Below are 18,932 nucleotides of genomic sequence, written 5' to 3'. Positions count from 1 at the left end.
CATTGGTGTCCCACAGTTCCACAGACCCTGGTTCAATTCCAGCCGTGGGTGACTGTGTGGAGTCTGCATGGGTTTTCTCCGGGTGCTCTGGTTTCCTCCCACAGTCCAAAGATGTGCAGGTTAGGTGGATTGGCCATGATCAATTTCCTCCTCGTGTCCAAGAATGAAAAATGAAATGAAAATCGCTTATTGTCACGAGTAGGCTTCAATGAAGTTACTGTGAAAAGCCCCTAGTCGCCACATTCCGGCACCTGTCCGGGGAGGCTGGTATAGGAATGCGTAGGTTAGATGGGGTTATGGGGATAGGATGGAGGATTGGGCCTAGATAGAGTGCAAATTAAATGGGCCGAATGGCATCCTTTGCACTGTAGGGATTCTATGAGTGAACTGTTCAATTCATCCCATTCACCATAACACTGCCAATTTACCCTCTACAAGTGTTTATCCAATTCCCTTTGAAAGTTACTGTTAAATCTGCTTCCAACAGCCTGTCAATGTGAATTCCAGATTCTCATCATCACCCCCTTGGGTTCTGGTGTCAAATATCTTAAATCTCTGTGTCATCTGGTTACAAACCCTCCTGCTCTTGGGAAACAGTTTCTCCCCATCGACACTATCAGAAATCCTTCCTCATTTTAAACACCTCTATTAAATCTCCTCTTCACCTTCCCTGATCTCAGAGGGACAATTCATGTTTCTCCTGCTCTGAGTCACAAGGACTCAAAACGTTAACTCTGTTTCTCTCAGTACCGATGCTGCCAGAACTGCTGAGTTTTTCCAACATTTACTGTTTTTCTCCCACTTTTTCCTTCTTTAATTGATCAAAAACCCATCATGCTTTGAACACCTCTATTAAATAGGGACACACAGAGATTGAGAGAGATATGGAGGAAAGGAGAGAGACAGACGGAGAGATTTTAAAAAACAGAAAGACGAGGTGGCGGGAGATAAAAGCTGAGAAATAGAGGAAACAAGTAACACAGAAAGAATGATATAAAATATAAGGGAGCAGGTTATCAGTTCCCAGCTACAGAGAGAACTCAGTGACTGATCCGCAGACACAGCCGGTTCTGTCCGGGAATGGAGACTCTGAACAGAAATAACCGGCTCATTTGTAAATGTCACCACAATGTGATCTGTGGGACTCTGCCCTGACTCTGTGGACAGATATAAGCCGCACTGACAGATGTTCTCACCAGATTGTGGTCCCTGGATTTATTTTCTGCTCAGAAGTGAGATGTGCGGGTTGGAACCGGCAGCAGAGAAACAGGAAGTTGTGTTACCTGAGAATGAAACAGCAGGCGTCAGTTTCATGTTATCACCGTGAACAGTCTTCCTGCCTGTGAGGGTGAACTCACTCTGACAGCATCAAGAACACCCACACAGATTGTTGCCGGCCTCAGCATTACATTCACCTCACTTCCCATTAGACAGTTGTCTTTAAAAGGCAACTGAATGGGTACATGAATAGGGAGGAAACAGAGGGATACGCACCGAGTCAGGACAGAAGATTTTTTTTTGTAGTTAGAGCATATTGATCGGCACAGTCTTGGAGAGTCAAAGAGCCTGTTCCTGTGCTGAACTTTTCTTTGCACTTTATTCAGGTCCCCTCCCCGCCTCTCTGCTCCAAAGAAAACAACCCGATCTTATCCAGCGTCTCTTCACAGTTAAAATGCTCCATTCCAAGTAGCATCCTGGTGAATCTTCTTCACCCTCTCTCGTGCAATAACCTCCTTCCTATAGTGCGGTGAACAGAACTGAATACAGTACTCCAGCTGCGGCTGAACCAAAATCCTCTGCAGCTCCAACATTACCTCCCTGCTCTTATAGTCTATTCCACGACTGATAAAGGCAGGTGTCCCGTCTGCCTTCTTAACTACCCTATTCAATTGTCCTGCCGCCTTCACTTGTCCTGCTGTAATGTTCAGGGGTCTATGGGCAAACACCCAAGATCCTACAAGATGTCTACCCTAAGATGTCTACCAAATTATGAGGGGCATGGACAGAGTGGATCGTCAGAAGCTTTTGCCCAGGGTGGAAGAGAAGGCTGAAGGGTGACCTGATGGAAGTCTTTAAAATGGTTAAAATGTTCAATAATCCAATAGGGATTTCAGCAGAAACCTCTTTACCCAGCGAGTGGTGAGAATGTGGAGCTCACTACCACAGCGAGTGGTTGAGGTGAACAGCATGAATCCATTGAATGTAAAGCTAGATACATACACGAGGGAGAAAGGAATAGAAGGAGATGCTGATGGGGGAGATGTAGATGGGCGGTGGAGGCTCATGTGGAGCATAAATACTGACACAGACCAATTGCTCCGACTGGCCTGGCCCTGTGCTGTAGACTCAATGGAACAGAGACAAATGTATTTATTTTAGATCTACCAGTAGTAGTAGATGCAGAGTCCATCAAATAAATTAAAGCCAAAGGGCTGCACGGTGGCCCAGTGGTTAGCACTGCTGCCTCGCGACGCCGAGTTCGATCCTGGTCACTGTCCGTGTGGAGTTTGCACATTCTCCCTATCTGTGCATGTGTTTCACCCCCACAGCCCAAAGATGTGCTGGGTAGGTGGATTGGCCACGCTAAATTGCCCCTTAATTAGAAAAAAAAAAGAATTGGGGTACACTAAATTGTAATTTCTTTTAAAATTCAGGCCAGACTGAAGGGTCATGGTGTTGTGATCTCACTTAAAGAGTGTGGAGCAGTCGCAGCATCTGGGTTACAATGAACATTCAGCTTCTGGAAGCCCTTGTGTGGCCGGTTACAATGTGCGGCTGTGAAAGCTGCAGCATCAAGAAGCCGGACGAGGCTCCAATAAAAGTGTTTGAATTGAAAGGACTCAGACGGATATTCCGTGTGTCACGGACGGCAAAGTGGACAAATGAGCGGGTTCTGGAGAAAGCTGGTGTTCAGAGGAACCTGTTTGAGGCAGTGATATCGAGGAAGCTCACGTATTTTGGACATGTGTTGTGAACAGGAAGGGAGCGTTTGAACAAAGAGGTAATGCCAGGCACCTGGAAACTGTGTACAAGGAAGGCCCAAGGTGGCCTGGGTGGATAATATCGGAATGTGGACTGGCCTCTCGATGGGACAGGCAGTGAGAGCAGCGGAGAAATCAGTGAGAAAGATTGTCTAAAGAGCAGCCAACACTCGGAATGAGGACGGATGAAAGACAAGACAGGACATCTGTAGTGGTGGAAAAAAGACTATTTACTAAACAGGATAAAATTAATGTACCATATCTGCCTTTGCAGATCATTGCAGTGGAAACGTGCCCTCGCGCGAAGAGAATCAGTTCCCTGGAATGAAACTTGGCAGACCGGCCAGTCCAGACGGAAACACTCCGACCTCCCACATCACCAACTGTCAGAGTGAACATGGTTCAGTCCTGGATGTGATTCACAGCAGCAAAAACAGCAGAATCCAACCCCTGTAACTTGTGAACCTGCTGGTGTCTCAGCAGGTGGGATGACTGAGTGAATCCCTTCCCACAGTTAGAACAGGTAAATGATCTCTCCCCGTTGTGAACTCACTGGTGTGTGAGTAGGCTTGATGAATCTCAGAATCCTTTACCATACACAGGTCACAGTAAATGGTCTCTCCCCAGAGTGAACTCCCCTGTGAGTCAGCAGGTTGGATGAAGCTGTGATTCCTTTCCCAGACATGGAGCAGTAAATGGCTTCTCCCCGATGTGAACTTGCTGGTGTGTTCGCAGGTCTGATGCATCTCCGAATGCTTTCCTACACACTGAACAGGTAAACGGCTTGTTCCCAGTGTGAACTCGCTGGTGAGTCAACAGGCTGTATGAATCTCTGAATCCTTTCCCACACATGGAGCAGGTGAATGGCTTCTCTCCAGTGTGAACTCGCTGGTGTCTCAACAAGTCAGATGAAGTAGTAAATCCCTCCCTACACACGGAGCAGATAAACGGCTTCTCCCCGGTGTGAACTAGCTGGTGCCTCAGCAGGCAGAATGAATCTCTGAATCCTTTCCCACAATTGGAGCAGGTGAATGGTCTCTCCCCAGAGTGAACTCGCTGGTGTCTCAACAAGTCAGATGAATTAGTAAATCTCTTCCCACACACTGAGCAGGTAAACGGCTTCTCTCCGGTGTGAACGCGCTGGTGTGCCAGCAGGCAGGATGAATCTCGGAATCCTTTCCCACACTTGGAGCAGGTGAATGGTCTCTCCCCGGTGTGAACTTGCTGGTGTGTCCGCAGGTTGGATGAAGATCTAAATCTCTTCCCACACACTGAGCAGGTGAACGGTCTCTCGCCGGTGTGACTGCGTCGATGTGTTTCCAGCGCAGATGGGAAAGTGAATTCCTTCCCACAATCCCCACATTTCCACGGTTTCCCCATGGTGCGGGTGTCCGTGACTCGATGCTTTTCCAGTCACACTGATGGTAAAATAGCCGATGGTTTTCCCCGTCCTAATGAATCGAGTGACTGTCAGATCTCAATGTGAAGTTTGGTTTGAGATTTCTTGCTGAAAATCCTCCACTTTGAATATCCTGTGAAAGGAGTTTACAAATGTCATCATGGTCAGTACAGCTCAGAAATTCAGAACAGGCAATTCTAGTTGCTGTGGAACATGCTTTCTTCCCTCGTTCCCCAAAAACTGTAAATTTCCTTTTTTTTAAAAATATTATTGGAATTTTGCATTTAATATCAAAACATTGCAGAACAATATAAAAACAATAATAGTAACCAAACCAATAACAATGACAATACAAGTATCACATGCTGCCGCCGTGTCTGTGACAGTCATCCCCGTGTTATCAATCCCTCCCTTTGTTACATTGTGTATTAAACAGTTTTTAAAAAAAAAAGATGTTCTTATTGGGACTTTTAATGGTTGATCATAAGAATTATACACAACTTGACATTGGTATTTACCGTTATTGCCAGGATTGTTTGCGTTATTTACCATTACTTTCATTTAGCTGGTGGTGGGGGACACGGGTGGAGGGGGGGTCCTATTTCCCCCCCCTTGAGTTTTGGTCGGCGGTTTGGATGGTCCATCTCCCCGGTGCACACACTCTACCTCCCTCCCTCCATTCTCACTCTGCTCCCTCCCTCCATTCTCACTCTGCTCCCTCCCTCCATTCTCACTCTGCTCCCTCCCTCCATTCTCACTCTGCTCCCTCCCTCCATTCTCACTCTGCTCCCTCCCTCCATTCTCACTCTGCTCCCTCCCTCCATTCTCACTCTGCTCCCTCCCTCCATTCTCACTCTGCTCCCTCCCTCCATTCTCACTCTGCTCCCTCCCTCCATTCTCACTCTGCTCCCTCCCTCCATTCTCACTCTGCTCCCTCCCTCCATTCTCACTCTGCTCCCTCCCTCCATTCTCACTCTGCTCCCTCCCTCCATTCTCACTCTGCTCTATCTAATATACACCCTCCCTATCCTTCTGAAGGTGCTAAGTCACGCTGATCGACAGATTAATACTCAGTTTCCTGTTCTCAACCAAGTGATAACATCCGAAGAAATAGGAGCAGGAGTAGGCCATTCAGCCCATCAAAGCTCTTCTTCTATTTAACAAGATCATGGCTGATCGGATTGTGACCCTAAATTTCATTTTCTTCCTGTCACCATAACCCTCGACTCCCTTTTCTATCAAAACTCTAACTGGGCCTTGTATATATTTAACGATGCAGCCTCCACTGCTCTCTGGGGAAGAGAATTGCAAAGACTAACCCCCCTCTGAGGGAAGACATTAATCATCATCTCCATCAGAAATGTGACCCTTTATTTTGACAATCTGCCCATTAGCTCCTGAATCCCCCATGAGGGGAAACATCCTCTCTTCAGCTCCCATATCATGTTACCTCAGAATCTTATGTTTCAATATGATCACCTCTAAACTCCAATGAGTCCAGACGCTTTCCTCACAACTCAACACATTCATCCCAGGAATTAGCCCGGTGATCCTTCTCTGAACTGCTCCCAATGCAAGAATCATCCTCCTCAGTTAAGGAGATTGAAAGTGTGCACCGTACTCCCGATGCTATGATCTGAGAGCCATTACAGAGACACGGCTGCAGGATTCCATCACTTTTGAGAAGGGCAGGCTGGTACCTGAATATTCAAGATTCCATCACTTTTCAGAATGGAGTTGCCATTCAGCCCCTCAAGCCTGCTCCACAATTTAATAAGGTCATGGCTGGTCCGATAGTAATCTCAAATCTTCAATTACAGAGAATAAATATGGAGCAGAATTTGATGGTTAATATCAGCTGATGAGCAGAAGAAAAATGATCTTTGATGCAAGAAAAACAATTCCTGACCTCGGGAAGATAAAGATGGCAAATCAGCAGCACAAAGCCAAGGGATGGGCAGCAGTGAACTTCATTCAGACACATTGGAAGAAATAACAGTAAAATACCAAAACTGGTTAAAATAAATCCACTATTAGAGGCAGAAGACATGAGACAATGGCAGAGAGGTGATGACGGATGGCAGAGAGGTAATGAGGGAGGGCAGAGTTGAAACAGAGCAATGGGTGAACATGGATTCAGATCCACAGTGAAGGAGCCAAACCTGCCCCAGAGCCCGGGAACCAGAGCACAGATAACAAAGCACAACACTAAAAACTCTAAATTATAGATGGATGCTCAATAATACTCACCTCTGGAACTATTTCAGTTTTCAAATTTGAAACCTTCTGCTGGAATTGCAGCTTGAAATAATTCAGCAGCACTCAAATCAGAGAAAAATTGCAGTCTTCAAATGTTCTAGCTCACTGTGAAAGGTGATTACAAGAGTCATGTGTCAATAGTGGTTTAAATCAAGAGATAAACATTTTTCTTGATTTGAGATTGCTGTGTAAATACTCTCCTTCTGACCTCCTGTAAAATAAGTTTGCAAAATCCATCAGTCAGTTCAGGATGCCAATTTATAACATTCCCTCCTTCTGTTTCCTGGTATAGAATTACTTAAAATGAGATATACTTAATTGGAAGTAGTTCAGACAAAGTTCACCAAGCTGATTCCTGGCTAGAAGGGAGTTGGTTTCAAGAGGAAATGTTGGGCAAGGTGGCGAGCACTATTGCTTCACAGCGCCAGGGTCCCATGTTTAATTCCCGGCTTGGGCCACTGTCTGTGCGGAGTCTGCACGTTCTCCCCATGTCTGCGTGGGTTTCCTACGGGTGCTCCGGTTTCCTGAAAAACGTGCTTGTTAAATGAATTGGATATTCTGAATTCTCCCTCATGTCCCCGAACAGGCGCTAGAATGTGGCTACAAGGAGATTTGCACAGTAACTTCATTGTGGTGTGAATGTACGCCTACTTGTGACAATAAATTTTTAAAAATTATTATTGTATGCCCTGCAGCACCTTTCCGCATCTAAAGAGGGTGGCTGTAAACCAGACCTTTCAATCAATGAGTCATACATTTTCTCTCCTGGCCCCTGGAACCCCGGCACAGTGGCAGAGTGTTTTGCACTGCTGTCTCACAGCACCAGCGACCCGGGTTCAATTCTGGCCTTGGTGACTGTGTGGTGTTTGCACATTCTCCTCGTTTTTGCGTGGGCTTCCTCCAGCTGCTCTGGTTTCCTTGCACAGGTCAGGTGGGAATAGGGTGAAGAGTGGGCCGAGGTAGGCTGCTCTTTCGAAGGGTCGGTGCAGACTTGATGGCCCGAATGTCCTCATTCTACGCTCCAGGGATTCTGTGATCAAGGCTGTCAGGATGGCCGCGCATGCGCTCTGCTCCCCGCTGAACGAAGATGGCGGCAATGGAACTGGGCCTGATCCGGATAAAAGCCCCGCAGCTGCAAACTCGGGACCTGAAGGGTTTTATTTCGGCCGTGGGCCTTCACCGGGCGTTTATGAAGCTTCCTCTCCCTCCCCACCCCCGACTCCTGGCTCCATTCCTCCCGCCGCCTCGCCGACTCACCCGCCCAAACAACCGCTTCCACACTCGCAGAGCTCCGGGCAAAATGGCACTGCGCATGCACCAAATAGAGCTCTACGCCTGCGTACTGCGCTCATGCGGAGTGAATAGAGCACATTCACATCAAGGGGATTGCTGGGTAATATCCGCACCATTGCAACATCACAGTTAATACAATATAACTTTGTTACCATTTGAGATAAATTAATCTAAAAATGTCATACATTTTGAATTGGTGATCTGCTATGCTCCATTTGTCAAAGTTCTCCTGTGCGACCATGCAGTTTTTAAAGCTTTTTTACTATTTCCTCTCTCATCCCTCCTCCGACGTTGCTGACTCTGACTGGGTTCAATCGCAGTCATTGGTTCCTCTTTTTCCTTCTCCATCTCTGATTCTGAATACTCACTGTTTTACAAAATCATACTGCACAAGTAAAAGTCATTCGGCCCATTATACCTCGACTGGCTCTTTGGAAGATCTATCCAATTAATCCCACAGCCCTGCTGGCAGAGTCAGAGCAATGTATACCTGCTGTAGTAATCCGAGTGATTAATGGAAATAGTTTTCCAGTTGGATAGTTCACAGTCACATTCACCCCTGTGGAAAAATTGATTGTCCAATTTATTATCCAATTAAGTGTTCACCATTAGTTATGCACACAGAGCACCTGATTGAATTAATTCAACAATTGACAGACCACACAAACCACAGTGACATTATTAACAATAGGTCAAGTTAAGGGAGAATCCTGGTGTGATAGAGTAGATGAAATATGGGGTTACAAAATAAAGGAATTAATATCCTGCAATTTCACAATTCTCACTTGGCTGAAATGTTGCAGTATGAAAGGCCCTTTCATACTCCTATCAGAGGGAAGAGGCCGAGTCCAATAGACCTACCAAAGCCACACCACTGTTAGACTGCCTGAGGTTTGTGAATAAATCTGGGTATTATGATGATCAGTATGGTTGTTGTGTATTTGATTCCCAATAACAGATGTAGTATCCTCATTAAATACCCATGACAGTATTTAGCCCAGAAATCTCAGGACATAGAACATAGAACAGTACAGCACAGAACAGGCCCTTCGGGCCTCAATGTTGTGCCGAGCCATGATCACCCCACTCAAACCCACGTATCCACCCTATACCCGTAACCCAACAACCCCCCCCCCCCCTTAACCTTACTTTTTTATTAGGACACTACGGGCAATTTAGCATGGCCAATCCACCTAACCTGCACATCTTTGGACTGTGGGAGGAAACCGGAGCACCCGGAGGAAACCCACGCACACAGGGGGAGGATGTGCAGACTCCACACAGACAGTGACCCAGCCGGGAATCGAACCTGGGACCCTGGAGCTGTGAAGCATTTATGCTAACCACCATGCTACCCTGCTGCCCCTGGCATCATCATAATCACTGTCATTGAAATCGTTCCTGATAAAAATTACCAACTATTCTGAAAGCTCCATTAGCTGTAACTCCCTTGCTGAAAACATACTTTTCTAGCAAAAAACCACACAGCGTCTGCACAGCCAAAAGGAAATCACTCACGCTGCAATTCAAACTCTGAATGATTTGGGATGTTGCTGGTAAGTGCCCAGGACAAATTGTTATTTGTAAGGTGAAGGTACATCAGCAGCAGGAGTTAGTGAAGAGGGTGATGCTAATAAACAGGCAGGCTGACACATCAGGAAATCTGCTCCAGAGGGGATTCATGGGATCCACCCAAAAGTCAAAACACAATCATTGGCACCGGTATGACAGACTTCAGTTGAACCTGATTTTAAAACTTGTCGGGACCCGGACCCTGATGTGATGGTGCAGAGGTGGTACACCATCGCAAAGATGTTCCCTCAGTCCTCACAGCAAGTAAGGTCTCACCCATCCTACATGATGAGGTTTTCTATCACAACATAGCTCTAATTTGACATGCATTACATCTTGATGTCTTGCAAAAGAATTAATTTTGTTTCGGGATCAGATTGGGGAGTGTTGCTCCTTCATGTCCTCCATATGTTCATAATTACTACTGGTGGCTGAGGAACCCCCAGGATGTTCGTCAACACCTGAACCTGTGTCCAAACTCATCCCACCATGCGACAGGAAGACTAATTGGGAAGTTCCACATGATGATCTGGATAAATTTGGAGGAACAAGTCTTTTATTCACAAATGAGGGAAGGAAGCACAGTATCTGTGTTACCATGGAGATAAATGTGTCAGGTACAAAATGAAAATAAATGAATAAATACTGTGCTTGATTTTTTTCCCAACTGGAACTCTATGTGGATGGGCGCCGTGCTTATGGACTGTGTCCAGGCTGAAAATTGGTTCTTGACATATGATCCCCACCCCCTGCCCCACCCACTCCAGCCAGGTGATATTAACATTGAAATGGGAAAGCCAAAGAGTATCAGGGAAGGTGCTACTCCAGAACCTTCTCTATGATAGTTCTCTCAATGCTTGAATTATGATTAAACTGTAATTACCTATTCCTGGGTCTCCCCTGGTTAGTTGGAAGAAGTCATTCGCCCAGAACTGTACACAATATTCCAGCTAAGGTCTAACTAGCGTCTTGTGCAAATTCAGCACAACCAGCTTTTTCCTGTAGTCTATGCCCTTATCAATCAAGCTCAGAATAGTATATGCTTCAACTGCCCTCTTCATCTATCCTGTCACCTTTGATGACTTCTGTACATATACACCCAGGTCCCACTGCTTCTGCACCCCCTTCAGAATTTTACCCATTATTTTATATTGTCTCTCCATGTTCTTCCTCCCAAAATGTATCACCTCACACTTTTCCACATTGAATTCAACCTGTCGCCCATCTGCTCACTCCACCAACCTGCCATTGTCCAATTTGAAACTCTACACTGTACTCTTCAAAGTTTGTAATACTTCCAAGTTTTGTGTCATCTGCAAGTATTGAAATTGTCCCCTGCAGAACATCAATCTAGATCATGAATATATGCCAGGAAAAGCAAGGATCCAAATACCGACCACAGGGGAACACCATTACAAACATTCCTCCAGCCTGAAAAATATCCATTGACTGTTACTCTCAGCTTCCTAGTATTCAACCACTTTTGTATCCACTTTGCTACTGTCCCTTTTGTTCCATGCACTGCAATTTTTCTCACAAGTCTGTTGTGTTGCATTATATCAAATGCCGACTGAAAGTCATGTACATGACATCAACAGAATACCCTCGTCAATCCTTTTGGTTACCTCCACAAAAAAACTCCAGCAAATTAATTAAACATAATTTCCTGTTTAGAAATCCATGCTGCTTCTTCCAAATTAGCCCTAATTTTTCCACATGGCTATTAATTCTATCTGGAATAATTGATTTGTGAAACAGACCTAACAACTGGTGTTAAACTAGTTAGCATGTATGCTGGAGCTATCCTTACAACCCTTTTTGAATAAAGGCATAAGATTTGTAATTCACCAGTCTGGTACCTCCACGAAAGACTGGGGAATCATTTCAGGACCCCTGAAATATACATTTTCACTTCACCACTTCCTCGTTATCAATTTTAAACCTATTAGGGCCAGGGCTTTCTAGTCTGGCCTGGGTAGTATCTACCTCCTTTGTGAAGACAACCAGTTATTTTTGTACAATTTTGAACAGGGCGGGATTCTCTGTCAGCCGACACTGGAATCGCGAAACGAGATTGGGTGGCAAATCGGTTCCGATTCTGAAATTGTGGCAGGCACCAATTTCACAGCAAATTGCAATTCTCAGGGCAGCGTGGTGGTGCAGTGGTTAGCCCTGCTGCCTCACAGCGCCGAGGTCCCAGGTTCGATCCCAGCTCTGGGTCACTGTTCGTGTGGAGTTCGCCAATTCTCCCCGTGTTTACGTGAGTTTCGCCCCCATAACCCAAAGATGTGTAGGGTAGGTGGATTGGCCACGCTAAATTGGCCCTTAATTGGAAAAAAATAAATTGGGTACCCTAAATTTTTTTTAAAAATCGCAATTCTCTGTCACCTCGACAGTGGCGTCAATAATAATAATATTAATTGCGTATTGTCACAAGTAGGCTTCAATGAAGTTACTGTGAAAAGCCCCTAGTCACCACATTCCGGCGCCTGTTCGAGGAGGCTGGTACGGGAATTGAACCGTGCTGCTGGACTGCCTTAGTCTGCTTTAAAAGCCAGCGATTTAGCCCAGTGTGCTAAAGAATTGTACATTCAGAACTTCTCTATTTAAAATTTTGTAAACTCCTTTTCCAGGGCATGAGAATGGTGGATTTACGAACAGGAAGCTCAAACTGAACATCACAGCATTATCTGACAGAGTCACTGACTCACCACGGCCTGAATATCATCAATAATTGATTTGGAAGGAGAAATGTTTGTGTGTTCTGTCTGTACGACACCAGTTGAAACATCTGTGACTGGAAAAGCATCAAGACACACACTGGAGTGAGAGGTTCCAGTACACGGACTGTACAAAGAGCTTTAAACAGCCTGTAAAAAACATCACACGATTCTCAGAGGGAAAAAAGCGTAATTGTGTTCTGTGTGTGTGGACATAGCTTCAATTGGGCTTCAAAGGGGCTGGTTTAGCTCACTAAGCTCAATCGCTGGCTTTTAAAGCAGGCCAGCAGCAATGTTCGATTCCTGTACCAGCTGCCCCGGACAGGCGCCGGAATGTGGCGACTAGGGGTTTTCACAGTAACTTCATTGAAGCCTACTCGTGACAATAAGCGATTTTCATTTCATTTTCATTTCAATTTCTTTGTTGAAACTGGAGAGATACAAGGAAACTGGCACCATGGAGAAATGGTGGCAATGTGAGGAATGCGATAAAGGATTCAATTCTTCATCCCAGCTGGAAATCCATCGACGTGTTCACACTGGGGAAAGGCCTTTCATCTGTTCTGTGTGTGAGAGGAGATTCACTCAGTTATCTGCCCTTCGGTTACACCAGCGAGTTCACACTGAGGAAAAGCCATTCAGCTGCACAACCTGTGAAGAGAAATTCAAGTCCTTATCCATCCTCACTGAACACCAGCGAATTCACACGGGTCAGAAACCATTCATTTGCTTTGTGTGTGGGGAGGGATTCACTCAGATATTCACCCTCCAGACACATCACCAAATGCACACAAATGAGGATCCATTCAGGTGCATCACCTGTGGAGAGGGTTTCAGTCAGTCAGCTGATCTCAGTGAGCACCAACGCACTCACACTGGGGAGAAGCTGTTCACCTGCTCCGTGTGTGGGAAGGGATTCCCTTGGTCATCCCAACTGCTGACACATCAGTGGGATCACACCGGGCGGGGGGGAGATGGTTCACCTGCTCCTTGTGTGGAGTGGGATTCACTCAGTCACAACACCTGCTGAGACACCAGCGAGTTCACAAGTGAGTGCAGGGACTGGAATCTGCTGTTTGGCTGCTGCTAATCACATCCAGGATTGATCGTCTGACAATATCTGGTTTGATCCTGCTGATGTTGACAGTTCCTATAACTGGCTGCAGTTCAATATTCTGGAGATGTCACTGACTTTCGGGGCTGCAATGCCCCTTTTTAAAAGCCCCACCTGTGATCTTCCTCAATTCAAAAACTCTCAATCGGAACACCTTTACAGTAAAATTATCAATTTGTTCTTCAATCCTAAATTGATCTCTGATGCAAATCAGTGTCAGCAAATGCTCCACTGGTTGTCAACTTCAATTAGAAAGTGCAGATTAATCCTTGCTGACAATTCCTGCTGACTTCTGTCCATTGGGAAATTAAATTGCATCATGTGAAAGTAGCCAAGACAGATGTGTAAAAATCAGGGACACACTCTGTAAATACACATTGGATCAGCTGGTGTCAGTGATTCCAGACTGCCTGTGACAATGGAAATCTCTGTGTGATGAGATCAAGAGGACGCTTCATCTGACCATCACCAAAGTTGCCCGGCTGAAATTGGCAGGTGGTGAAGATCTCACCGACAGAAGTAACCAGATGTCCCGCTGGGTTGAACATGACTGAGCTGTACCCCTGTGAGACGGACATCTCCCAGTCTCTGTTTGACTCTCCTGCAGCTTCCTGTCACAGTGAGTTGGACAAGGAACCCTCATCATTTGAGACGAATAGGGCCATTGATTGCTGAGCAAGCAGAAAGGTGCCCGGCAAGGATGGAATTCCAACTGAACTACTCAACCACGGAAAGTCCCATCGACTGCCACACCTTCATGACCTCCTTCATCTCTGGTAGGTGACAGGAACCATTGGGTTACGGGTATAGGGTGGATACGTAGGTTTGAGGAGGGTGATAATTGCTCGGCACAACATCGAGGGCCGAAGGGCCTGTTCTGTGCTGTACTGTTCTATCTATTCTATCTATCTATATACAACCAGCAGTGACGGATGAGATTACAACAACTATGAAGACATTTCAGTCCTTAACATCACTGGGAAGATCTTCATAGGGTCATGTTTAAAAGACTCCAACTTCTTGCTGACTGTCAGCCATTGACTCTAATCGGTCATTAAGACCCATTTGTATTATTTACGTCCTCTTGTTAGCGCGCAGGCATGAAGCCCAATCCCGCCATCAGCAGGGTGGCTGTCAGAGCATCACGCTTGGATCGGCGCCCAACGCCAATACCGATTCTCCAATTCTCCACTGCATCAGGGACCCCGCTGTGAGTGGTGGAGATTCCAGCTCTATGTGTATAAACATCTGCTTCATTCATCACAAGTGCCTGGCAGTTGCCTTTGTGTTCCAGGCTGATATCCTCTCTGACATTATAGGTAGAAAGAGGTGCTGTCTGTTCAGGGTTTGGTGTTTGGGAAGACACTCACAGACTCTGTTAGCAGCAGTTTGTCAAATGGCCTCCGGTAGCTCCCTCTGATGTTGGGACAGTGCAGTTCAGCGATGGTCTGGTAGAAGCTCTTCAGATGCACCTTATGAGTCAGACATTTCCAAATCGGAGAAGTTAATATTTTTATTCTGCTGACTCATAGGCAGAGGGTTGGCCGTCTTATTGGTTGCTGTTCACCCAAAAAATCCAGTTTGAACATAAGAAATGCAACAAGACTCTTTTTTCACAAAAACGTAGACGGTTAGGTTCTGTCCTTTCGCATTAAGTGGTGTCGGCCAATGTTACTGAGGTGAAAATAGTCTTGTGGATGTATAGTTGAAAACTCATCTTGGGGTGAAATATTTTGTGTTGGGTGTGAGCCAGGGTTCAGCCTGAGACAGTTCCCAGGGAGCGGGATGGAGTCCATGTGTAGGGAATGGAGATTGTCGTGGAGATTGAAGAGGGATGGAGTCAGTGAGTAGGGAATGGAGTTTGCAGTGAGGGTTGAAGACAATGGCTTCACTCTACATGTTTAACTGGATGAAGTTTCTGCTCTTTCAGCCTGAATGTCAGACAGGGGCAGCACGGTAGCATGGCGGTTAGCATAAATGCTTCACAGCTCCAGGGTCCCAGGTTCAATTCCGGCTTGGGTCACTGTCTGTGCGGAGTCTGCACATCCTCCCCGTGTGTGCGTGGGTTTCCTCCGGGTGCTCCGGTTTCCTCCCACAGTCCAAAGATGTGCGGGTTAGGTGGATTGGCCAGGCTAAATTGCCCTTAGTGTCCTAAAAATAAGGTTAATGGGGGTTGTTGGGTTACTGGGATAGGTTTACGTGGGCTTGAGTAGGGTGATCATTGCTCGGCACAACATCGAGGGCCGAAGGGCCTGTTCTGTGCTGTACTGTTCTAATTCTAAAGGTCAGGATGGTGTGTGACTTAGAGAGGAATTTGGAGGTGAAGGTGTTCACATATACCTGCCATCCCAGTCCATCGAGGTGGTGGAGGGGGACAGTTTGGGAGGTTCTGGTCAATTGTAGATATGTAAAATCTGTCTCCCTGGCCACTACCTCGACCCCACCAATGACCTGTTTCAACACAATTTCATCAGCTGTCTTTGTGAGTTCTCACTCCCTTTTTTCTGTTTTAACTCAATTTCACAGGGTATTGGAAGGGGAAGACTTTCTGTCGGGAAACTGAAACCAAACATCACATCAGGATCTGACAGAGTCGCCTAATTTACCATAACCTGAATATGATCGGATTTTGAACATGGAAGGAAAAAGCACCGATCACAGTGAGGGGAAACTGTCCACATGTTATATGTTTGGACGACACTTCAGCCGATCCGACCGGTCGAACAACAAACAACGTCACACTGAGGAGAAACTGTTGAAATGTGTGGATTGCGGGAAGGGTTTTGACTATCCAGTTAGGCTGAAAATTCATCGGCGAATTCACACTGGGGAGCGACCGTTCATCTGCCCCAAGTGCGGGAAGGGATTCACTACCTCGTCCCACTTGCTGATACACCAGTGGGTTCACACCGGGGAGAGGCCGTTCACCTGCTCAGAATGTGGGAAGGGATTCACTCAGTCATCCAACCTGTTGACACACCAGCGAATGCATGCTGGGGAGAGACCATTCATCTGCTCCGAGTGTGGGAAGGGATTCACCATTTCAGCCCACCTGCTGAGACACCAGCGAGTTCACTCTGAAGAGAGACCTTTTAGATGCTCAGACTGTGGGAAAGGCCATAAAAGTTCTGGGGAGCTAATGTCCCATCAACGTGTTCACACTGACGAGAAACCGTTCAGATGCTCTCGCTGTGGGAGTGGGTTCAAGCAATCATCTGACCTCACTGTACACCAGCGCACTCACACTGGGGAGAAGCCGTTCTCATGCGCTGTGTGTGGGAAGAGATTCAATCAGACATGTACCCTCCAGAGACATCAGCAAGTTCACACTGGGGAGAAGCCATTCACCTGTTCTATGTGTGGGAAGAGGTTTGGTCGGTCATCCACTCTGCTGAGACACCAGCGAGTTCACAAGTAACTGCAATGAGTGGACTTTCCTGTAAATCACATCCAGGCCTGAACAGGAGGAGCAGCCAGATTGGGAGAGACTGAATCTGATTGGAGGAGCTGTTTCTCACACATTCTGTCTCTCCCACATTCAGGAGAGAGTTAATTTTCAATGGTCACCCCAGTGGTGAATTTTAATTGGCATATTGGGGGATTTTGATGGGCAGAATTTGCCCAACTCCTCCATTGAAATTACACCTTGTTCCAATTTTCCACATCTCCGATTAGAAAGTGCTGATTAATCCTTGCTGACAATTCTTGCTGACGTCCACATAAATTATCAAGGAATCTGAAACAAAACAGTGAATTATTTCACAGACACAAGATTCAACAATCAACATTGATGAAGTTTGGAAGTTGCTGAGTTGAATCATTTCTGACACAGCAGCAGCAACATTTGGTAAAGGTGGAACCCACAACAAAGACTGTTTTGAGAGCCACTCAGCAGAGATGTCATCTGTCATTGAAGCAAAAAGCAAAGCCGACCTGATGAACAACATAAACCCAACACGAGAACACTGCATCATGTGAAAGTAACCAAGACAGTTGTGGAAAAGACGGGGAGAACGTGTGAAATAATCACTGGATCAGCCGACATCACAGAATGTGAATTGCCTCTGAAAACTACTGGATTTGATGTGATTAAGAGGACACTTGGTTCTTCCTTCACCAATGTTGCCCAACTGAAATCAGCAGATGCTGAAGTTCTCACTGACAGATCTAAACAGATGTCCCGCTGCGTTGAACACGGCTGTGAGCTGTACCCCTGTGAGATGGACAATTCCCAGTCTCTGTTTGACTCTCCTGCAGCTTCCTGTCATGGTTGAGTTGCACAAAATGCCATCACTTGTGCTGGAAAAAGCCATTCGTTGCTGAGCAAGCAGAAAGGCACCCAGAAAGGATTGAATTCGAGCTGAACTGCTCAAACACGGAGAGTTCCATCGACTGCCACGCCTGCATAATTTCCTCCTCTTGGCAGGTAGGATCCATTTCACAGGAAACGTTGATACAAATATCACAATCTACAAAAACAGCAGTGACAGAGGAAATTGCAGCAACTACAGGGACATCTCACTCTTTAGCATCACTGGGAAGACCTTCACTAAGGTCATGTTTGAAGATTCATCTGCTTGCAGACTGAGTTTATCCAGAAGCACAGTGTGGTTCCTGTGCTGACCGATCTACAGTGAACATGATCTTCTCCACACACTAGCTACAAGAGAAGTGAACAATTGGGATTTGATCTATAGTATCAATGCTGAGAAAGTGAAATGTTTTAATAACTGAATGAAAATAAACCTTTCAGTGTGAATCACAATTTACTGGTGCAATTGGAAAAGGCACCAAAACGTCTCAATCTCTGAAGATAAACGTCAGCCTTGAAGTTATGTTTCGGAGCTCACAAGCTGTGGGAAGCTCCACTCTCTTTAACACTTTTTGGTCTAAGAAGGTTGAAGCATTTGTTTACCCACGTAAGCTAACTTTTTTAGTTTGATTTTTCCTCAGTCACAATACAGCGATCGGGAAAGACACCTGAAGAAAGAAAACAAAACATCTTGGCAAGACTGAGAAAAAATATCAAAATATTTGGAAAAAGAAAGATCAAAATGGTGTCTTGTTCATCTTTAATCTGGAAATAAAGTTATGTAAGGTTGACACTATTGTGTCCATTTGTGAATGTTTGCTTCACCCTTTTACAGTCAAGCATCGCTGTGAGAATTTAAACTAAAGTTTAAAGGTTTTTTAAAGATTTGTCTTCATCCCATTTGTTATCGTTCAAGACAAAGTGCCTGAAAACGGGAGATGAGAGTTACCCCCAAACCGATCTGTATCTCAGTCTCTGATCTAAAAATACCGGATGATGTGAGTGTTTAATTGGACAGTAAAGTTTCCGCACTGTCCTGAAACAGATAGAATGGGAAGCACCATTTTCTTTTTTCTTACTAAATTTAGAGTACCCAATTATGTTTTTCCAATTAAGGGGCAATTTAGCATGTCCAATCCACCTACCCTGCACAGCTTCGGGTTGTGGGGGTAAGATCTATGCAGGCATGGGGAAAATGTGCAAACTCCACACGGACAGTGGACCGGGGCTGCGATCGAACTCGGGTCCTCGGCGGCATAGAACATTTTCGAAAAGCTTGCCT

The 18,932-nt window shown here is 45.7% G+C and overlaps 1 protein-coding gene across 1 annotated transcript in view; it reads right to left on the bottom strand.

Annotated features, from left to right (window-relative positions):
• Positions 1-2,671: 2,671 nt before the first annotated feature.
• LOC119961335 (gastrula zinc finger protein XlCGF26.1-like) overlaps positions 2,672-18,932 on the bottom strand; it is a gene marked incomplete at its 5' end in the record, with an annotated part of 59,074 nt that continues 42,813 nt past the window's right edge. Inside the window, one exon of the mRNA XM_038788727.1 lies at positions 2,672-4,284. Coding sequence (XP_038644655.1) covers positions 3,627-4,284 — 658 coding nt within the window. The remainder of the gene's footprint in view (positions 4,285-18,932) is intronic.

This window comes from Scyliorhinus canicula, unplaced genomic scaffold (genome assembly GCF_902713615.1).
Source record: "Scyliorhinus canicula unplaced genomic scaffold, sScyCan1.1, whole genome shotgun sequence".
Lineage (NCBI taxonomy): Eukaryota > Metazoa > Chordata > Chondrichthyes > Carcharhiniformes > Scyliorhinidae > Scyliorhinus > Scyliorhinus canicula.
This window is presented reverse-complemented; position numbering and strand designations above follow the sequence as displayed.